Raw genomic sequence first — 20,228 nt, forward strand, 5'->3', positions numbered from 1 at the left:
GCAGATGAGTTCTACTGTTAGGTGATTTCACTTAGTTTTCATTACAGACATTTCTAGTTAAACATGTTGTGTCTTAACTTTAAACCAATTTCATGTTTTTGGGTTTATGCCACAGTTTTGTTGTCTTAGAGCTCCGATTGAATTATTTTTTACAATTTCCAAACAGGCCTGAAGCTCTTAATTGTTACACTGTATTGATTATTCTCAAACTTATCTGAAAAAGATGAGACAAATATATTTAAAGTGTGAAATGCACTCACAACTTTGCATTGTGCCCTGTTACTAGTAAAGGTGCCAAAACAGACAATGTGAAAATAATTAATATGGTGGTTTTAAACTGTTTTTTTTTTTTTTTTAAGTACATGCTTTCCAAAATGTAGAAATCTATTGTTTTTGATGTACAGTTTTTTCAGTAAGGATGAGCTTCAGGTGTTTTGATAACTTCTGTAACTCCTGATTGAGTGTTCACATTTTTGTTTCTCCTCATGTATTTCATGTATTTTTGATTGCTGTTAATGTGAAGAGAACAGGAGGACACAGTTAAGGAGACTACATTTAAATGGTTCCCAATAAATGGGTACTTACAATAATTAGCTGGTAAGTAACCATTGCATTTGAATGGAAACAAAGCTTAAGAGAACCTCGTTGTGTGATGTGCGTGTTCTGTTAAATGCACACCAACGTTTTGTGTTAAGCTAAAGAGCTCTGTGCTGTAGCAGTCATCAAGTAAAACCAATTATTGCTTGATACTTTTTTAGAATAGCAGGTTTTTTATCAAGAAGAAAAGAATAACTCCAACTTCCTCTTCTGTTAGCGTAAATTTTAAAATTAATGTCTTTAAAGTTACATTATACATGAGCTAAATAACATAGACTTTGCATTAAACAACAAATAATATTTTTAATACCATATAATCATATTTATATATTCATCAATAGAAGTCTGATTTTTTAAATGCTTGGTATTGTATTAATGATTAATTAAAAAAGAAGGTTTGAAGTCTTGTCTAATGAAGACATAGGGACCTTCACTAGAAAAGCGTACTAAATACCCTCCTAACTATGCTCCTTACTAGATCTGTTTTTCCTGGTTGTTTTATGCTCTAACCACATTAAATCAAAAATATTTTATTGACAGTGTGGTGGGGAGGGAAACTGCAGGACCTTTTAGTCCTCTTTATAGATGGCTGAGAGGCAGGCACCCCTCCTCTTACAGTCAATATATTGAACACGTTCAGCTTATGGTGTGATAATGTAATTTCAAGCAGTCAGGTATACTCTTCATTCTGTAGCTACAAAAAAAAATATGTAGGAACTGACAACCTGACAGAAAAAAATATATATATATTAGCCTGTTTTATTTCTTGTCTGTCACTCTCCTTCCTCTTTCCTTTTTGTGGTTAATACATAAGTTTTCTGGCTGTCAGCACTGCCAGTAAAGTGAAATAAACTGAAATCTTGATCTCTAAAACTTCTTTGCTAAAGCCTTCCAGAAGGCGGAATCGCAGTGTGAGTTCAGTGTCCTGAGGTCAGCAGAATAACCTGCCTATGGCACACTGATAGCATGGTAAAATATAGCAGTGGTTTCCTAAAAGTATTCAAGACTATACTGTGCTCTAGATTCCTGGCACATTCACAGCTGAGATATTTAAGGTATCGTGCAGTGTTAAACTGTTAGTTAGTGTGCACAGTTAGACCGATGCCCTGAATGTATTCTAAGTTAATCTGTTTCTCTTCTTATCGTTAGTTTAAACTGTGTATCATCAGCAAAGCATTTTCCAGGCATGTATTTTTTGGTGGTGGTGTGGACTCTTCTAGTGAATGCAGAATAACTAGATAAATTCTGTATTTCTAAGATTGAAGTGGTTTATGCGGAAACCATGTGCAAGCTGAGATGCAGCATGTTGCAGAAAAAAAAAAAAAATGGGACCTTCAGTGCCCAGGCATACTCAAGACTTAGCTTATCCTATTTCTTGTAGATTTCTTCCCTTCTGAAGTCTTGTACCTACCCTTGGTGGCAGCTAGCATGGACCCAGGTGCCTGCATGAGCGCACCATGCCCTATACTGGTCAGCACCAGGCTCACATGGCTGGAGCCAGGACAAACACAGGGTGCCAAATGTCACTGGGGACACAGCTGAGGTGCACGACCACTCTGGGCCAGAAGGAGGCAATTCCAGAGGTTTCCTTCAGATGCTAAAGCTAATATGTTGTTTCCTGCCCAGGCTAAATAAAAGTACCGGTGCCTGTGACTAGTAACTCTTCTGTTGTGGCAACTCCTATGGCAATGCCATCTATTTGGACAATGTTAGACCATGGATTTTTGGCTTTTCTATAATGCCAAAAGCAGCGTGCTCACAATGCTAAGAGAATAGGGTGTCTTATTTACAAATAAAATTGACTGTAATCATTGGCTGACTAAACACACAAATACAGGAAAGAACCCTCTGAATGACACAGTGAGAATGAAGCACAAAATGCAAATTTCGTTTTTGTTTGTCTCCTCACAGAATGAACAGATCAGAACTGGGGAGTAGTCTTCCCAACAAACAGATGTTGTCTGTCTAGTCTTGCTTTGTTTGCTTCAATAAGCTCCTTAGAGGTAGAAATATGCATTTGTGTTTCTACAAAACAACTTCTAACTAGATACCAAACACCACAGATTTTTGTTGGCAACTGCATTTGGATGTTCTCTCCAGTGCTTGGTGCCACCTGGCAAGTGGCTGGTTTGCCTTCTCACAGGAGTGTCTTCAGGTGTCAGATATTCCAGATATTCAGATTTTCCATCTTGGCATAAAGGGTATTACAGTGGGTGCTTTTCTTTTCTTTTTTTTTTTTTTTGGTAAGACTCAAAGTTTTATTATGAGGTTATCAGCATGCTAATAGCTTCAGTTAAATGAACTTAAATGAACTTTTTAACATGGAGGCCCTGGGATGGTATTTAGTGTCCTCCCTTCTCATATTTTCCCAGAGGGATATGAAAGGATCAGGGACAATGAGTCAGAAGATCGGCTTCTTTGCCAGCCCGATAAGCAATTGCAATCAAAAGAGCATTTGGCAAGTGTTCAGTGCAGTTGCTTTGGGAAGAATAATGGTTTCTGTGCCCTGAGATGAAGACTGATTCAAACCACATGCTCTAAGGTATCTTGGCATCTTAATGAAATGAAAGCCCAGTGGAAATAAACCCAGGCAGCTGAGTGGTCACTGATGGTCACTGGGGGTACTTCAGAAAACTGTGCATGCCCTGTTTCCTTCGGCCTTTTCGTGATGGATTTTACTTGAATTAAAAAGTAAAAAAAAAAAAAAAAAGCAACTTTTAATAGCATGGCAAGGCGGTGTTGCCAGGAGAAAACTAGAAGAAAACTAGAGGGAACAGACTGTGACAAGCTGCAAACCTGTATTTGTTGACATTGAGTGGGGTTTGGGGCACTTGGCCATTGTTTCCTTAAAGTCAGTCAACTAAGGAAAGGGATTGATGCCAGGAACTCATTTTCTTGTCTTTCTTTATAATTCCTCACTTTTTTAAAGAAAGAAATGAGAGGAAACATGAGACAGACGTCAACTGTTTCAGATGCTTTATTTTTTTCTTAGGATGACTAACGTTAAATAACCTTACTCAAAAAGCACAGCCACTCGCGGACCTGTTGGCTGATGATGCTGGTTACAGTTTGATGGTTATGAACTAACACGGGAGGCAGTGGGGGCCTCTCTGCAATGAAAAGGTAAATCCTTCATTCAAAAGCAGCTGTAAACCATCCATAACAGTTAAGAAATATGTTGTCCATGAACTGTTTTAAGTTAGGGAAAATTTCCTATCAAGCAAAGGCAGTGTACGTTTTTTCTGATTTTTTCATTCTAAGCGTTCTCTTCTTGTTTCTCGTTGATTAGTATTTTCAAAGATCCTATATCCCTTGCAACTACAGGCACTATACCTAGACAAGAAAAGTAAAAGAACAACAGAAGAGTGTTTAGATGATTATTAGGGACTCTGGTAAAGGGGCTGCCATTGTTTCAGCAAAGCTGCCTATTGCTCAGTGAATTGTTGAAACACAGTCTAGTCAGGTTGCCTTGAACTCAACTTTTTCCTATGAGCTCTGGTCCAAGCAAAGCCAGCTACTATTCATAACTAAGCTTGTCAAGAGTAATTTCCTTTTTCTTGGGGAAAAATCCACTAACTGGTGGCAAATAGGAAACTTTCCATGGTGAATGTGGGTTGCTAAATGAGATTTTTTAGAAATTAATTTTCTGTTCCCTTTAAAAGGGGAGAAAAATAAAACAAAACTATGCATCAATGGTTGGAGAAGAAAAGAAAAATCAAAATTTCGTCAGAAAGTAATCCAAAGAGATGATGTCTTTGATTTTTAAAATTAAAAAAAAATAATAAATTATTTTTTTCCCTGTTCCTCCTAGTAGAGTTATTAACTTACATGATTTTATAATTGATCGTGTTACTTGTACCTTTTGAAGTAGCATTTGGAATAAGATGATAGATTCTGGATTTGCACGTAGGTAGGAAAGCATTTTTCCGTTTTTCAACACTGTAGAAAAGAATTTCAGCGGACTGAAGGCTCAAAAAGAGGCAAATACGAACATTTTATGTGTCTATATCTAGTTATTTTAGGAGTTTAAAATACTTGGAGTTGTCCATACAGTGATTGTCTTGTCAAACTGACAGATGAAATCAATATGTTTGTTCCATTTTGTTTCTACAATTCAGAATGGCACTGCTAGAAATAATGCAAAGTACTAGTAATCATCCAGGAAAAAAAAAAAAAAAAGAAAAAAAAAAGCATTATAGCTGTTCAGCGTGGGGAAGATTATAAATATGAAAATTAGATGGGGTCAGCAGAGTAGACACCATCCCCAGGTGCAGCAGCAGGGAAGCCATGTGCAGAAAAAGCGTTTTTTTTTCTTCTCTGCTTTTTTGTATCTAAGCCCTGAGAGGAAGAGATTCAAGGTCAGCAGACACAGCAGAAATCTGATAAGAAAACAGAATCAGGGCACAAGTCACACTTCTAGCTCTTGTCTCACCATTCAAAAGGCTTGTGGTAAAGTGCCACCACAACTGAAGTAGGTTGAGAGGATATAGAAGACATTTAGACCTTGTTGCTGTAAGGAAGTCTGTTGATTTTTCCTAAAGGTCAATACTGTGCTTTTAAAAACTATCATCTAACTTTAAAAATACTAGGAAAATATAACCTGTACTGTATGAGGATGATCGTACCCTTTCTCATTTTTAATGAGAGGACATCAGCGAGCTTTTTTTTTTTATTTTATTTTTATTTATTTATTTATTTTTTAAAGAAACAAAAAAGTCTTTTTAAGTGTCTTTTTTAAGTGACGATTATTTCAGGTACACAGCATAGGCTCTTGGCTACAGTCCCTTTCCCTGATCATCACTGAAAGAGAATTGGAAAGAGAATGGCTGGAATTCACAAAAGAGCTAGACTAAGCTATGGGTGAGCTGTATGTTAAAATGAAAATTTTAAGCTACTCGGTGTTTCCTTTCATTGAGAATTTTGCTGCATCTTCTGATGAGAAAAGCTTAGCAATATAAATAAATACTACAGGCTTCAGGAAAGCAGTTTTGCTTTTGTGTGTGTGTGGCATATTTTCCCTTCTTCATATACATACTCTTACTTTGAAGATTTATATTGAATAAAGTAAGCCCTTTTCTCCCTAATTTTTGTCATATGAACTTCCATTACAGCATGTGCAAATCGAACCGTCTCTTGTTTGTTCTCTCTCTGTCTTGATAGAATGAGTAAGGCAGCATTCATATTTAATGCCTGTTGCCAATGAAATTAATTTCCCTTTGTCTCATGGATCGTTTCTCTCTGATTACATATTTACTGTTAGGAACTCTGATACTTGTTTTAACCAGACTTTAAAAAAGAAAATAAATTAAAAAAAACTTTCGTATTGTTAAAACAATATTATTGTTTATTTGTGGAGATTTACTGAAACAGTGTAATGTTATTGTCAAGATGTTATGGAGTTCATAGAACTTAAATGTGTTTCTGTTAGTATAGGTGTTTTGAGGTTTTTGCTAAAATCCAGTAAGCATGATTTCTGAGTATGAGGTCAGAGTTTAAAGGAATTGACCTGGGAAAGAAGACATGAGAAAAATGTGAAACTACAGAAATGTCATGTTATTAAAATAGGCTTTCCTGTATTATAGCAACTGAGCAATATTTTGAAAACTTTAAATCCCATGTTATCTGTGCAAACAACATAGTGTCGTAAGTAAACGTGTGAACTTCCTGCCTTAAGTCCTCGTTGGGAGATGAAGATGAGATGAGATGTCCTGGGCGAGACAGGAGCACCATCCAGCCTGGCTGGGGAAGGGCTGAAGGGCTGCTTCCCCTCCAGCATCCTCCCAGCTCCTGATATTCTTCAGCTTGCAGATTTCCTCAGCCAGACATTGTTTTCATATCTGTGTTTAATAACCCTTGATAGACCATCCTTCCATTCCTCTCTCTTATTTTCGGATTTAAAAACCCAATTACACTTTTTTCATCCAGAGTATGCATTTACCGGCCCTGAATTTCTTCCAGCATTTCATCAACTAATCATTTAGCATTATAGGGTTCTTCTATAACTCTCTGAGGCCAGATTTCTCATCCACTGTCACTAATAACCCCTGAAAAGCATTATTTCACTGTTAAGCCTTCTCTGTAATGCACAAGTGATGTTTCAGATACTGTGCAACCCTACTCAGTGTCTCATTTCACTAAGAAAACTAGCCATTTTATTTCCTGCCCTTGGCTTCCTATCCTTTATCAGCCCCTCCTCTATTTTTTTTTCCTTGGGAATTTAGATACATAAGGCTGTCTTTGCCATTTCTTCAGGGACTGACTCACAGAACTGTCAGAAATTGGAGAGGCTCAGCTATCTCTGCTAACATATGTTGATTCTTCCTCTTGCTAGTTGTGTTCTTTGTTATAGTGTCCTCTAATACTAGCTGGTTCTGGCAATCTTTTCTTCTGTTCATTTTATGCATTTTTCCTAAAACATCACTGGCTGTCACTTCATTTTGAAACTTTTCTTCTGATTAATTCCCTCCCTAGAGGGCCCTTTCCTGTGTATGAAAGCATCCCACCTCTCCTATGGGATAAGAGATATTTTTCTTCTGATATGATTTTTCATTCCAAACAATCTTTAATGCATAATATTGCTCAGTTCTGAGCAGGACTTGCTCTCAACTCAGTACACGCTGAGTCTTAGTGTTGTAGTGTACTTGACTGGTCAGTGAGTCTTTTAACATAAATAGAGTAGTATAGTAGAGAGGTGATGATCTGCAGTGTTTTACAATAATTTCTTCTGTATCTCATCTAATTCGTTTTTTAAAAAATGCGTAGCACAAAGCTGGGATCCAGCATTTCAAGTACAACAGAAGATGCTGGGCTCCAGGAGCCAGAGATATGAAATGATTCCTTCATTCTCTCCATAGCACTCTCTTCTTCAGAAGAGAACTTACAGAAGACATCAGCGAGGTATTTTCTGCTTTATTTGGAGCTGGAAAAGCCTAAGTTAAAAGTGCTCTGTTTTCAGACTTCTAAGAAATTGAAGGGAGTCCAAAAGACGTTCTGAAAAAGGAAATACTGCAGGGAAATGCAAAGGAGTGAAAATGTGTTGTATAGCAGTTGTCCTCCAGTTATTCCATGTGTTCATCACAACTTAAGACAAAAAGGAGTTTCCTTAAATTACATAAAGGTGTATTCATGTCAGGTACTAGTAAATATTTCTTGACTATTAGAGAGAGAGGATATGGACATTTTTATGTAGAGAGATGTCATCATAGCGATAAGTCATTATGGAGAAATGACAACCCTACTTTAGAAAAACATAGTTCTCCCTTAGCGAAGGATGGACTAAAAAGCTTCTTGAAGCCCTGGGTTGTCTGTAGCAGCCTTCCCCCCAAGCAGAGGCAGCAGCCAGAGCTGCGCTGCATCCCACTGTCCAGGTACAGACCATGTCCCTACCTGTGCCACCACCCTTGCCGTGGTGAGCCTCGCCTGCCATCTGCGTCTGCTTCAACCCCACTGACCAGCATCTCAGTCCAGGCTGAGTCCATCATTTGTAGCCAACTGACTTTATCTGTGTTCCACAATTACCTTTTGTGAGCTGCATTTGTCTGTTGACTCGCTGCTTTTCTCACGAGCATCTGTTGGCCAGCATCCAGCCGCTGCATTCAGAAGGGATGAAAAATCAGTGAGGTAGAGAGTATTTCCTGGTCAGGGCTTGCAGGATTGTATATGTGCCATCCTTAATTGGCTTTATTAAGGGTTATCATCTGAGCAAACTAATTTTCCAGATTCTTTTATGAAGAGGTGTTGATAAGCAGAAGTGACAGATGGACTGTCTCGGTGCTGCTAGTTGCCACTGCAATTCATTCTTTATCACAGCATAATGCTCCTGCACAACAGGATGATTATTTAAATCATACGCTTCTTCCAGCTGGCAGGTACTCTTTGTGGCATAATTTCTTTCTATTTTTTTTAATATATTTCCTGTGCCAAGATGGTTTGAGGTGAAAAATACAAAAGCAATGAAAAAGGAAGATGTCAGAAGGTACCTACTTACAACTGTTACAGAATCACAGAATGGTTTGGGTTGGCAGGAATCTAAAAGCCATCCAGTTTCAACCCCCCGCTGTGGGCAGGGACACCTCCCTCCAGCGCAGGTTGCCCAAAGCCCCATCCAGCCTGGTCTTGAACACCTCCAAGGATGGGGTATCCACAGCCTCTCTGTGCAACCTGTGCCAGCGCCTCACCACCCTCTGAGTGAAGAATTTCTTCTTAATACCTAATCTAAATCTTTCCTCTTTTAATTTAAGGCTTTTTAGGCTGCAATGAGGTCTGTCTGGAGCCTTCTCAAGCTGAACATCCCCAGCTCTCTCAGCCTTTCTTCATAGAAGCAGTGCTACAGCCCTAAGGAGTGGTTTGGTTCTAATTAGCAAATCTGGTTGTCTACAAATTAATTATATTTCTGGTAACAGAGGAGTTATGAAATAGAAAATTGGGATCTGCAAATGCATTTGGTGTCTGCCAAATACATGTTGGAGTTGTGGGCAGAGGTGTTCACCTCTGCTACGTTAATGCCAGCAAAAGTTTGTACATGAATGAATAATTTATGCCTGTGCTAAACGAACATGTAGACAGTTAGCAGAAGACACTGTTTTGTTAGGTGCTGCTTCACTAGTTGGGATGCCAGGAAGAAGAGCTGAATACATTGTTGGCAGAAAAGCCAGGCAAACTAGCTGAGCCAAAAAAAGTCCGTCAGTAAGAAAAAAGTGGGAATTCAACTTGGCGGCATATTTGCTTATGTGGTCTGGGGGAAAAATGAAAAACACACATTTTGCCAGAAAAAAAAAAAGTGGAAAGTCAATTCAAAGAAAATGCAGAATTATCCAAAAAAAAAAAAAAAAAAGGAAATCTATGCCGATGTAAAGACAGCATGGTTTGAATCTAAGCAAACCATAGGCTACCCTAGGCTAGCTTTGAAAAGTCAAGTTCTCTCATTTGAATAAAATTAAAAGAAGGCTTAAGTGAACCAGTCTTTGTATGGTAACAGTTGAAACTGTTTTTGTCTCTTTCTTCAGATTTTCATAATAGAATTTTCTCTTGAATAGTTGTACTCTTATAATACAGGCTTTTTTAATTAAAGAAAAATTATCTCATGTTATGAAACAAAGTGAAGTTTCATTAACTTGTGATTAGAAATATCTAGCCTACCAATGCCTTTATTCATGAGAAATCTCGAACTTTGTATGTATTCCTTCTTACACTACCTGTCCGGATATTTAGTCATCCACAGTAGCCAAGGTTTCTGTGAGCTCCGCATCCCCTCTCTCAAATACAGCATTAGTCTGCTACCCTGGGCAGCATGAGATAGAAATATTCAGTAGTAAGTCTGCCCTGGTAACCATGGGTAAAGGAGGCTTAGCAGAAGGCAGTGGGGAGTTATGGGACTGGTGGGGTGGGATGGTGGTATGCTTTGCCCACCCCAAGGAAGCAAGGAGGTGACCGTACCCCCAGGAGCCAAGCAGAATTAGCCAGCCACAGGGCTGAGGAGTGAAAGGCTGCTGGGATGAGCGGCTGTACAGTCACCGATATCCATGGCACCTCGACTAAATCTATTTCTGTCTGTGGAAGTGGCAGCACTGCCCATCGGTTACAGCAGACATTGTGTGCAGTTGGATGCTGGTTTGGGTACAGAGGTAAGCTCGGTTTTGTCTAACCTTGCTAATCGGTGAAAACTCGTTCCCTGGAGATGAAACTGAAAGAGAAAACAATATTCCCGGGCTTGCCAATATTTTTATCACGTGTACCACAAGTACTTCTAAAGTTTGTTTTTTCAAGTCAACTCAGAGCACTTGCAGCCAGGCCCCTCCACCCTTTCTCAGAATGGCTGGTGGCCTTGCCCCTGCCTGGGGGAAGGAGTGCTGTCTGGCATGTCTTCTCCTGACATCAGGTCTCTGAGCTGGAGGATCAGAAAGGGGAAGTGGTGCAGTCCTGCTTGTGGCAGCGAAAGCCATTCTAAAAAATAAACAGCAATTTTATTCATATTAAACGTTGGAAAACATTTTTCAAGTTTCTCAAGTGCATTTTTCTTTAAAGAAAGTTTTTTCGGAACAGAGACCTTCCTATTCTCCACTTTACCTTATGTTCCACACTTTATCTTTGCAAAATGTATTTATGGTACACGTTGTTGACTTGCCTCAAGTGTCCATATAGTAGTGTGACTTGCTACCCAGCTCAGTACTGCCAGGGAGGGAGCTTGCTCTTAGAGGGGACAAGATGCCTCTGGAGCCTTTTGGCAGCCTGACGAGGCAGAAAGGCAGATGTGGAGAAGAGCTAATGTGCAGGCATTTGTGCATTGCCTCTGCTTGTGGGGATCTGTTGTTTCCCCAGAACAATTGTGTACGTGGCAACTTTACATAAGATTCCTCTCAAAAATAGCCCTGTGAATACTCCCAAAAACATAGCAGGATCCAGTCCTTCAAGTTGTCCTCATTGTTTCCCATGGGCTCCCGGGGGACCTTGTGCAAGATGCAGGGTTGGCGTTGGTGGTCCCTGAATGCTGACAGTGTTACACTACTGCCTTTCGCTCTCCACATTTCTGGTCTTGTGAGCAAAAGGCATCAAGAGGCGAGAGGTGGGTAGGTAAGCAGTCCCACCATCAAAGCAAGTGGTTAACTAATGCTTTGCGGGGAGAAGTGGGGTTGTAGGAAGCATTTGAAGAATTGGAAGAGATGGGAAGGGATTTTTCACTTTCTATTTCCAGGAAATGAAAAATCATTGGGAGAAAAAAATAATATATATATATATATGTTCATAATATATATTCAAATATATGTTCAAATAATATATATATATATGTTCAGTAAACCATTTGTAAGAGCACATCACTTTGTTTTACAGGGTAATCTCTGTTTTGTACTAACCTTTACATCAGATAGCTGGAGGACAGCAGCTTGAATCAAAGGAGCTGGCTCTGCGGGGTGCTTTTGCTGTTCCAAGACACTGTTGCTAAGAGTCCCTGAAACTTTCTGAAGGATACTCCTTTGATCTCTTGTGTAGGCTGTTGTATTGTCTCCTTCACCAGCAGAGCACTGTGCCTGACAGCAGTGTGGGTGATGAGAGGACTGACTTTTCCATTTTTCTCTTTTCTTCTCGTCATTCTCTAGTAGCTTTTGCTGCTGCGTTTTATCAAATATTCGATTTAGCTTAAGGTGAAGAGGAATTTTGGGGAGAAATGATAATGAGGCTTTTCTGGGAATTTATTAGATCAAGGTGTTGTTTGTTTGTTTTTTTTTTTTTTTTTTTTTTTTTAAGAAAAAGCATATTTCAGCTGCTGACAAATATGTGGAAGAAGGGAAGTTGAAAACCTGCAGAAATGTGAAGTGTCTGTGCAGCCTTTTAAGAGCTGTACAAAAGCTTTCAGAAATGTATCTCTTCAAAAACAGACATGTGAAGTGAGAAAGAGTTGAAAGGAATACTTTTGGTGACTAAAACCAGCTTAAACCTTAGCTCAGCTTTTAACGTAGTGGTGATTGGAGGTAAAGTGGTATTGACACTTGGCCTTTAAGCAGAAAAGGCATGGCAGTGCCAGCTGAAAGAGGTCCCTGGGGAGTGAGGAGTTTCACAGTGCCGCAGAAGAAAATGCTCAAAGTGACTCTGGTCCTGGCAGCCACTAGGTGCATGTGTGAGCATGGATGGGTATCTCCATGGGGGCAGTATTTGGGCACAGTAGGCAACCGGTGCCAGGGAGAAATGACCACGCTCTCTGGTGACAGTTTCCTAGTCATTGCAATGACCACATTAGCAAAACTAAAAATTGAAGAGTGTAGCTGAAGACGTTTGGTGTGGCCTGCTTCACCTGGGGAGGGATGTAGAAGACAGGATCACAGGTTGGATGAGGTTGTATGGGACCATCTGGTCCAACCCCCTGCCGAGCAAGGTCACCTAGCACATGCTGCACAGGGTGGCACCCAGGTGGGTTTTGAATATCTCCAGAGGAGGAGACTCCACAGCCTCCCCATGCAACCTGTGCCAAGTGCTCTGCCACCCTCCCAGTAAAGAAGTGCCCCCTCATATTCAGATGGAGAGACCAGGCAGTGGAGGAAAAGAAAAGGGTTTCTGTTGCCTTTTTGGGCTGGTGGAGCCCGCATAAGAGTGAAGGGGCAATCACAGCTGGTGCAGAGGGGCCAGCTGGGGACAAAGACCTGCATTTTGGTTAGCTAGATCAGCTCTGCCATCTCGTGGAGCTTCTCCCTGAAGTACCCGCTGCTCGATCTGCAGTCTGCCATTGGTGTTCAGATAGCATTGACCAGCGTACTGTAGTCTCCAGAGGGCAATCATCTGCTTGGGAAATCTCCCATGCAGTTTGGCTCAATCCCCCCTGCCTGGCAGCAGTTCTTGGAGGGGCTCGATACCAGAACAGCACTGGCTGGGAAGCACTTGGCTTCAGCTGTGCTGGCAGTGCTGGTCTGGGAAGCGATGCCCAGCGCCTGCACACCTCACAGCCATTTCCTGCCAAAGTCGTTAGGCTTGATGCACCACCAAGCTCCTCCAGAGTCTGAATAAAGCAGGTCTCCTTGCTGCTGCGTGGCTCTCATTATCCAAATATTTGATTGCAATTGAATAAAACCCATAAATATCAACTGATGATGTAAAAATGTTTTTAACTAGGGTTAAAAATATTTATGGCATAGTTTATTTTCTGTAAAAATACATACATAACCTGTGTTGCTAAATAACATTCAGTAAGATGTTACCTTTGTATTTGAAAACCTTAACTCCAACTATACCTTGATTTTTCAGTTTCTTAGGAGCAAGGTATGTCTTTCTGTAGCCTTACAAAGTAGAAAACCATGCATTTCCTTCTTTCCTTTCATATTTACATTTGCAAGGCATTTTCTGAACTGTGTTGTTTACATTTTCTTCCCAGTTGCTCTGTGGTACCCGCAGCTCCCTAGCCAGGGGTCAGAGGAAGAGGCAAATTATTTTATTTTTTATTTCCATGTGGTTGTATTTAGTTTGTATGATGCAACGCTGTCCTAAGGATGTAATGGTCAGCTTGACCTCCTTACAAACACTGAGCAAGTATGTGAGAAAACCTTCAAAAAGCCGTGAGAGGATTTTGGGGTCTCTCAGCAGAGAAGAAAAATTTTTCTTGGCCGCCCATGGTGAGGACTAGACTGGGCCATTGACTGCCACGGAGTATTAAGAGCAGCCTTGTAAGCAGGAGAGGTCACCATTGACTGGGCTTACTCGCTGGTTTTCCACATCAGGTTATTTCATTTCCTTTCATGGGTATATTTCTCCTTGAAAGGTATTTATTTAGTTCCCTGCTTCCTCTGTAGTCCTCATGACACAGCTTCACTTCACATCTGCTGCCTTTGGACATGAATAAGGACCATGCACCATGACCCAGCTGTAAGCAGGGTCTCCTGGCTCTGTCACAGAAGCCACAATATTCAACCAGGGCAGGACATGGAAAGACTGTCTTATTCTGCATCGTGGTTGTGAGAAAAGGAAACAAATATGGAATGTTTTGAAGCTCAGGTTTTCTTTTAACTTTGGTGTTCCATCTTCTGGCCAAAGAAATGATTTTTTTTTCTACCAGTACTGTTAGGATTTTACACTGGGGAAAAAAAAAGTCTCAAATCTAAGACTGGGTCTTTTGGTATATGGTATAATATCTGCAATGAATTAAAGTCATTAACTTAAGTAAATTGTTTTATGTTTTACAGGAAGTGCTTTAACGTTTGGTATTTTTATGACAGCACTAAAATTCCAGAAGAAATTTTGTATCCATAAATTTTTTTTAGCACATGCAGGCTTCCTCTTATAGCATATATGAACATGCTACAGCAAATAAAACAGTTCTATTATTAACTTAAAAAAAATTAATAGCACGTCTTTGATACACCTCTGATAGATCAGTAGTCTGAGTTGTTCACAGATTAGTGTATTAGGGCACATCATTATTTTTATATGAAAGACAGTTTTACCAAAGGAAATGGACATTGCTGTTACCAAAATGCCATTCCAGCCAAAATTGTAACAATAATAGAAAAACTCTTTTTAAAAGAAATCATTTGTTGTTACTGACAGCCCCAGGGCCGCTGTGGGGAGGGGACCATTGCTGGTTCCAGGCAGCCCTCTGCCTCCCTGCAGAGAGAAGCCCAGCAGGACATGAACAGTGTAGATCACATCTGAGAGCTGAGGAATAAAGAAGGATCCCTCTTTCTTTATTGTGGAGAGGTCTGATCAAAGTAGGTTGCCCAAAGCCCTGTCCAATCTGACCTTGAGCACCTTCAGGGATGGGACATCCACAGCTTCTCTGGGCAGCCTGTGCCAGTGCCTCACCCTCAGAGTGAAGAATTTCTTCTGTATATCCAATCTAAATCCACCTTTTTTCAGCTGAAAACTGGAAAAAAACTGCCACTTGACCTGCTGCTACTGGCTGTGGTAAAAAGTCTTTCTCCATCTTTCTTATAAGCCTCCTTTATATATTGAAAGGTGGCAATAAGGTCTTTGAGAAGAAAAACAAAAAAAAATTGGGAGCATAGGAAGAGCAAATTAGCAAATTACCCGTGCCACCCTACTGTGCCACCAGTAGATTTCTCAGTGATGTTCATAGCAGTGAGAGCAAAGGGTGTTTATTAGGTTAAGGTCTGAGCCTTGAATTTCAAAATTTATGTCTTGAACATAAATCTTACAGTATATATCTTCTCAGTATGCTTGTGGGGAGCAGGGGAGATGGGTTGGTTGTATGCCAGTTTGCAATTTTTATGCTGTTTTCCTTGATAGTTCCTCACCATGTAATTTACTTTGCAGTCCAGTATCTCCTGACTCACTAATAAAACCTGATTTACAGAAGCGTAAGATGAGAGGAAGGGGAAAATACTTTAAACAGGCTTTTGGACCCAAATGTGAAACTAGTTAGGGCTTATGTTCTGTGAAGAGCTTTTCTGCACTGAGTTCGCAGATGCTGATGCTGCAGCCAGGGCCTTATACCCCACACGGCCCTAGGATTGCCCAAGGCACTTGTTGGTATAGTGGATGCTCTACACAGCTCCCATGCTGCTGAGCAACTCTGGCTCTTAGAGGGTGTGGTGCCCACAGAAATGTTCTCTGTCCCATCTCATTTACTTTATAAAGTATGGATGGTGTTTACCTAGACTTTAATAAAGCTTTTGACACTGCTTCCCACAGCATTCTTCTGGAGAAACCGGCTGATTATGGCTTGGACAGGTATACCATTTGCTAGGTAAAAAGCTGGCTCTGTGACTATTTGTCGATAGCTGGCTGAATATGAGCCGGCAGTGTGTTTAGGTGGCCAAAAAAGCCAATAGCATCCTGGATTGTATCAGAAATAGCATGGCCAGCAGGACTAGGGAAGTGATTGTCCCTCTGTACACAGCTCTGGAGAGGCTGCACCTCGAGTACTATGTTCAGTTTGGGGTCATTGAGACCCTGGAGCCTGCCCAGAGAAGGGCTATGAAGCTGGTGCAGGGCCTGGAGCACAAGTCCTGTGAGGAGCGGCTGAGGGAGCTGGGGGTGTTTGGGCTGGGGAAGAGGAGGCTCAGGGGAGACCTCATTGCTCTCTGCAGCTACCTGAAGGGAAGGCATGGGGAACTGGGGGTCGGCCTCTTCTCTCAAATAACCAGTGACAGGACTAGAGGGAATGGTTTCAAGTCATGCCAGGGGAGGTTCAGGTTGTGTATTAGGAAAAATTTCTTCACTGTAGTGGTTGTGAGGCATTGGAACAGGCTGCCCAGGGAAGTGGTTGAGTCAGCATCCCTGGAGGTATTTAGAAGACGTGTAGATGTGGTGCTTAGGGACATGGTTTAGTGGTAGACTTGGCAGTGCTAGATTAACAGTTGGACTTCATGATCTTAGAGGTCTTTGCCAACCTGAATGAGTCTATGATTCTATGGTTAGTCACTGGTTTCCTGTCCATGTGTACCAAGGCTATTGCATTATAAAAGCACATGTTGAAGAACGATGGGAGAGTTTTGCAAAGATACGATTCTTTCATCTTTGCTTATGTTGTCTTACTCTTTCTTTCCCCAGTAAGTCCTTTTGGAATCAGTGAGTCTGCCTGCAGAACAAGGGTCTACTAGGCGCTAGATAAGGGTGGTGGAATTCAATCCGATTTACAGGAGTGTTAGTGAGCTGAGTAAAACTAGAAATGGGGTGCAGTTCCTCAGGGTTCAGTAGCTATGCCTAGTCTTTTGAGAAATGAAAGATAGTCCATAATTAGATGGCTGATGAATCAGGAAAATGATAAATACTTTCTAATAAGTTCTTCTCTCAGTGAGGGTTTACACAATAGGCTCAATTCTGAACATCTCAGGAACGTGATCAATGGTGATGTATGTTTTTATATCAGGAGCAAGCTGTGTGAATTACAAGTTCATTCCAGTCATTGTATGAAGCAGAATAATATAAATAAATAAAATAATCATTGTCTAAATTTGATTTATTCTGGCCCCTTCTTGTTTCCCCTTGGGTGTATTCAGAAGAAAGAAAAGTCTGAAAATAATATCCTAACTATTTTAAATATATAATTCATTGTAAAAGTCAATCCATATGTCACGCTTTGAATCATGCATTAATCTCAAAATAAAAATTGTGGTTTTTGCAGAAAAACATTATAGAACAAAATAACTTTTTTTTTTTTCTGCAGCTTTCTAATAAAATGTAGCAAGTATTAAAATGACTGGTAAATTCCTTCTAAGGTATTTGGTATAGCCTCAGCACAATTCTTTGATTCTGAGATGTCTGTGTAAAGTGTGAGATAAATAAAACAATTGTTAATAAAGAAAGGAAAACACAGTAATCAACCTCATTTTCTTTTCTCTCACCCACAGGACATTAATGTATGTATCCTTGAAAACTACCCTGAATGTTCCAATCCCAGGTTATTTTATATCATACCATATTTCTGTGGACAGCATCCAAGATGCAGGTAAATAAATATAAAAGGTATCTCAATTTGTTCACTAGTAGCCATTGACAGCATTTTGTCAGAAACTGGTAATTTGAGATAACATTTATTTCAAGTACAAGAGAAAAGTGTTAAGTACAGTGTAATTCTGTATGTGGCAACTGCATGTGTATATTTTGGAATAAGAGGGGTAGGAATTTTTTTTTTCTGAGTTGGCAGAGTGACCTTATGTGCTTGTTAACCATTTTACCCATACTGTAATTTTTTAATACACATTTTAGTTTTGCTCAGATGCTTATACCAGGCCTGTATCTTAGGAACCCTAGGTTTCTGTTTCTACATAAGAAATAGTGAACATGCTTAAAATTATGTAAAGTGGAGCCTTCTACAACTGTAATTGAATTAGCTCATTTTTAATGTGTCTATTTTTGCCATTCTCATGTTGCTGTATTATTGATGAGGCATAATAAACTTTCATGCAGTGTGTGAATAATTTTCAATACCTTCTTGTTTTCAAATATTTTTATATTTTGGGTCACAACACATTCTTAAGTAGGCTTGTTCAACTTCAAGGTATTATATATTTATTTATTATTATCACATTTCCATAATGGAATAGCTGTGAATATTTTCAAAAATTTCTTACAAAAGCCATACTTTCTTGTAGCTGTAATAACAAGTAAAAATACATTCATATTTTTGTCTTTTTGTCTCTGTTTCTATTTGCTGTAAATTTCTACTTTATTTCTTGGCATAAAGGAAGATAGTATTGAGAAACAAAACAGATTCATGTCTTCATTAAACATTTTTTTCTTTATATATTTTGGCTTCATTTGCAAATACTTATGGTCGCATATTTGACTTGCATATATGAATAATCCCATTAACGAGAGTGGCACACATAAATACTTTCACAATATATCTCTATGAGGTTCCTGAACATTAAAATACTGGTTTTTAGCTTGTTCTAGATCTGTCTCCTATCATGCACTGGCTACAGGTCTGAGAAGAATCATGTCTTTAAACTCGTTTTCAAGATGAAGTTCAGCATTACAGCCTCTTCGGCTGAGTGTGAGGAGTCCTAAGACCTGCTTTCTCTAAGATGTCATGGCCTCGCTGGGAAAGCTTCATGCTGTCTCCAGCAGAAGAGCAGGAAATGATATTAAGAAAGATCCTAAATCCAGATGGGAATTGGCTAGGACAGACCACCTGTCTTCTTGATGTCACACAACTGAAATACAGGATGGTTGTCTCTTCAGACCCATGACAAGAGAAAAACACATACTGCTTTTCGTCATGTGGTGGATATATGTCCAGCCACATGTAGCACCACATACACATTTTCTGTTGCAGGAACTGATATGTGCTTGTCTTAGGACATAGCCTGTTGGTATGATGGAGATGCGATAGTTTCCTGATAGTTTCTGTCAGTGAGGGAAAAGATAGAATAACCCCCAAATGATTTTTGAAGCCAATATCTGTCAGCGAAAACAAATGTGAATCCTGTATCAGATCTGCAGGGCAGTCATGGGGTACTGGCAGAGAAAGGGAAGCTCCTGGAGACCGTGGCAGACTTTGTCCTTAACCCAAGGACAAGGCAGGAAACAGGCCAGTTGCCCCCTCTGTGGCATTCACTGGATAACAAAAGGCAATGGTTGCATGCAGCAGTTCTCCTGGTGTTGTTCAGAGTTATTGCCAGAGTTGTCCCCTCAGAGCCATTCATCACCTGGAAAAATAATTCCTCCAGCAAGATGGGTTGTGCTTCTGAGCAGAAATGTGTGAATTCACAAGTGTGAGCTTTTAGACATCTCTGTGGAAGTTATCTATGGAACTGGGTAGTTCCATACAGTTTTTAACCTCATTTTATTGTGATCGTGTTTTTCATGATATGTTAAATCAAGTCTAGATGTCGTGTGGAAAATCTCAGTAAGGCACACTAGTTTTTTGTCTTGTTCTGTTTTTTAATCTTCTATTGGAGGAACAGCATTCAGCACTGAATATTTTTCCCCCTGCGGTTGTCTTCTTGGCTTGAATTTCTGAAGTAAATACATATTTAAACAGTCATTCCTTTTTTTTTTTTTTTTTTTTTTTTAATTCCATTCCTCTCCCTCTGTTAATTTCATACAGGGAACCTGGTGAATGGGCCCTTGAAAGAGCAAAGCTGAACGTTAATGAAAATTTTCTGCTTGTGGGTATTCTGGAGGAGTTGGAAGATGTGCTGCTTTTATTAGAAAGATTCTTACCTCATTATTTCAAGGATGTGCTTAGCATCTACAAAAACCCAGGTAACTTTTTCCATTACACAGCTATTTTCACAGAAATTTTGGCAAAATTTAAATAACGACTGAAAGGTAGACTATTTATGTCTTAGTTAGTCAATGAAGAGATTTATCTTCCTTTTAGGCAGCAAATTTGATTGATGGAGAAAGGTATGTATTCTGCTTTTATTCTTAATATCTTTGTGTGGTTTTCATTCCCAGGCAAGCACTTGGTGCTCCAGTAATCTTGCCACATGCTGGAAAGCTTCCCAGTTATCACTAGAGTGACTTTTTCTTCTTTTCATTCTGGCATAGTGAGCTGTCACATAATGTTGCCAATTCTCAGAATGCTGTCAGCAATATCTACCTAATGAAATCTGGAAGAAATTGGTTGGGGAGCTGGACCGCGAGGATTCTTAATTACCAGGCTATTTGTTTTCCCTTAATCTTGAGTGAGAGTTGCTAAGATTTTAATCAATTATGTTGAAATAACTGTTCACTTAAAC

General features: G+C 39.8%; 1 protein-coding gene across 2 annotated transcripts in view; it reads left to right on the top strand.

Annotated features, from left to right (window-relative positions):
* The window catches only part of UST (uronyl 2-sulfotransferase), a 161,742-nt gene that overhangs the window by 109,322 nt on the left and 32,192 nt on the right, over positions 1 to 20,228 (top strand). For both annotated transcript variants that reach the window (XM_084285104.1, XM_084285103.1), the window contains exons 6-7: positions 17,388 to 17,485; positions 19,592 to 19,749. In XM_084285104.1, the coding sequence (XP_084141230.1) occupies positions 17,388 to 17,485; positions 19,592 to 19,749 (256 nt within the window). The remainder of the gene's footprint in view (positions 1 to 17,387; positions 17,486 to 19,591; positions 19,750 to 20,228) is intronic.

Source organism: Netta rufina (genome assembly GCF_964035555.1).
Source record: "Netta rufina genome assembly, chromosome: 3".
NCBI lineage: Eukaryota > Metazoa > Chordata > Aves > Anseriformes > Anatidae > Netta > Netta rufina.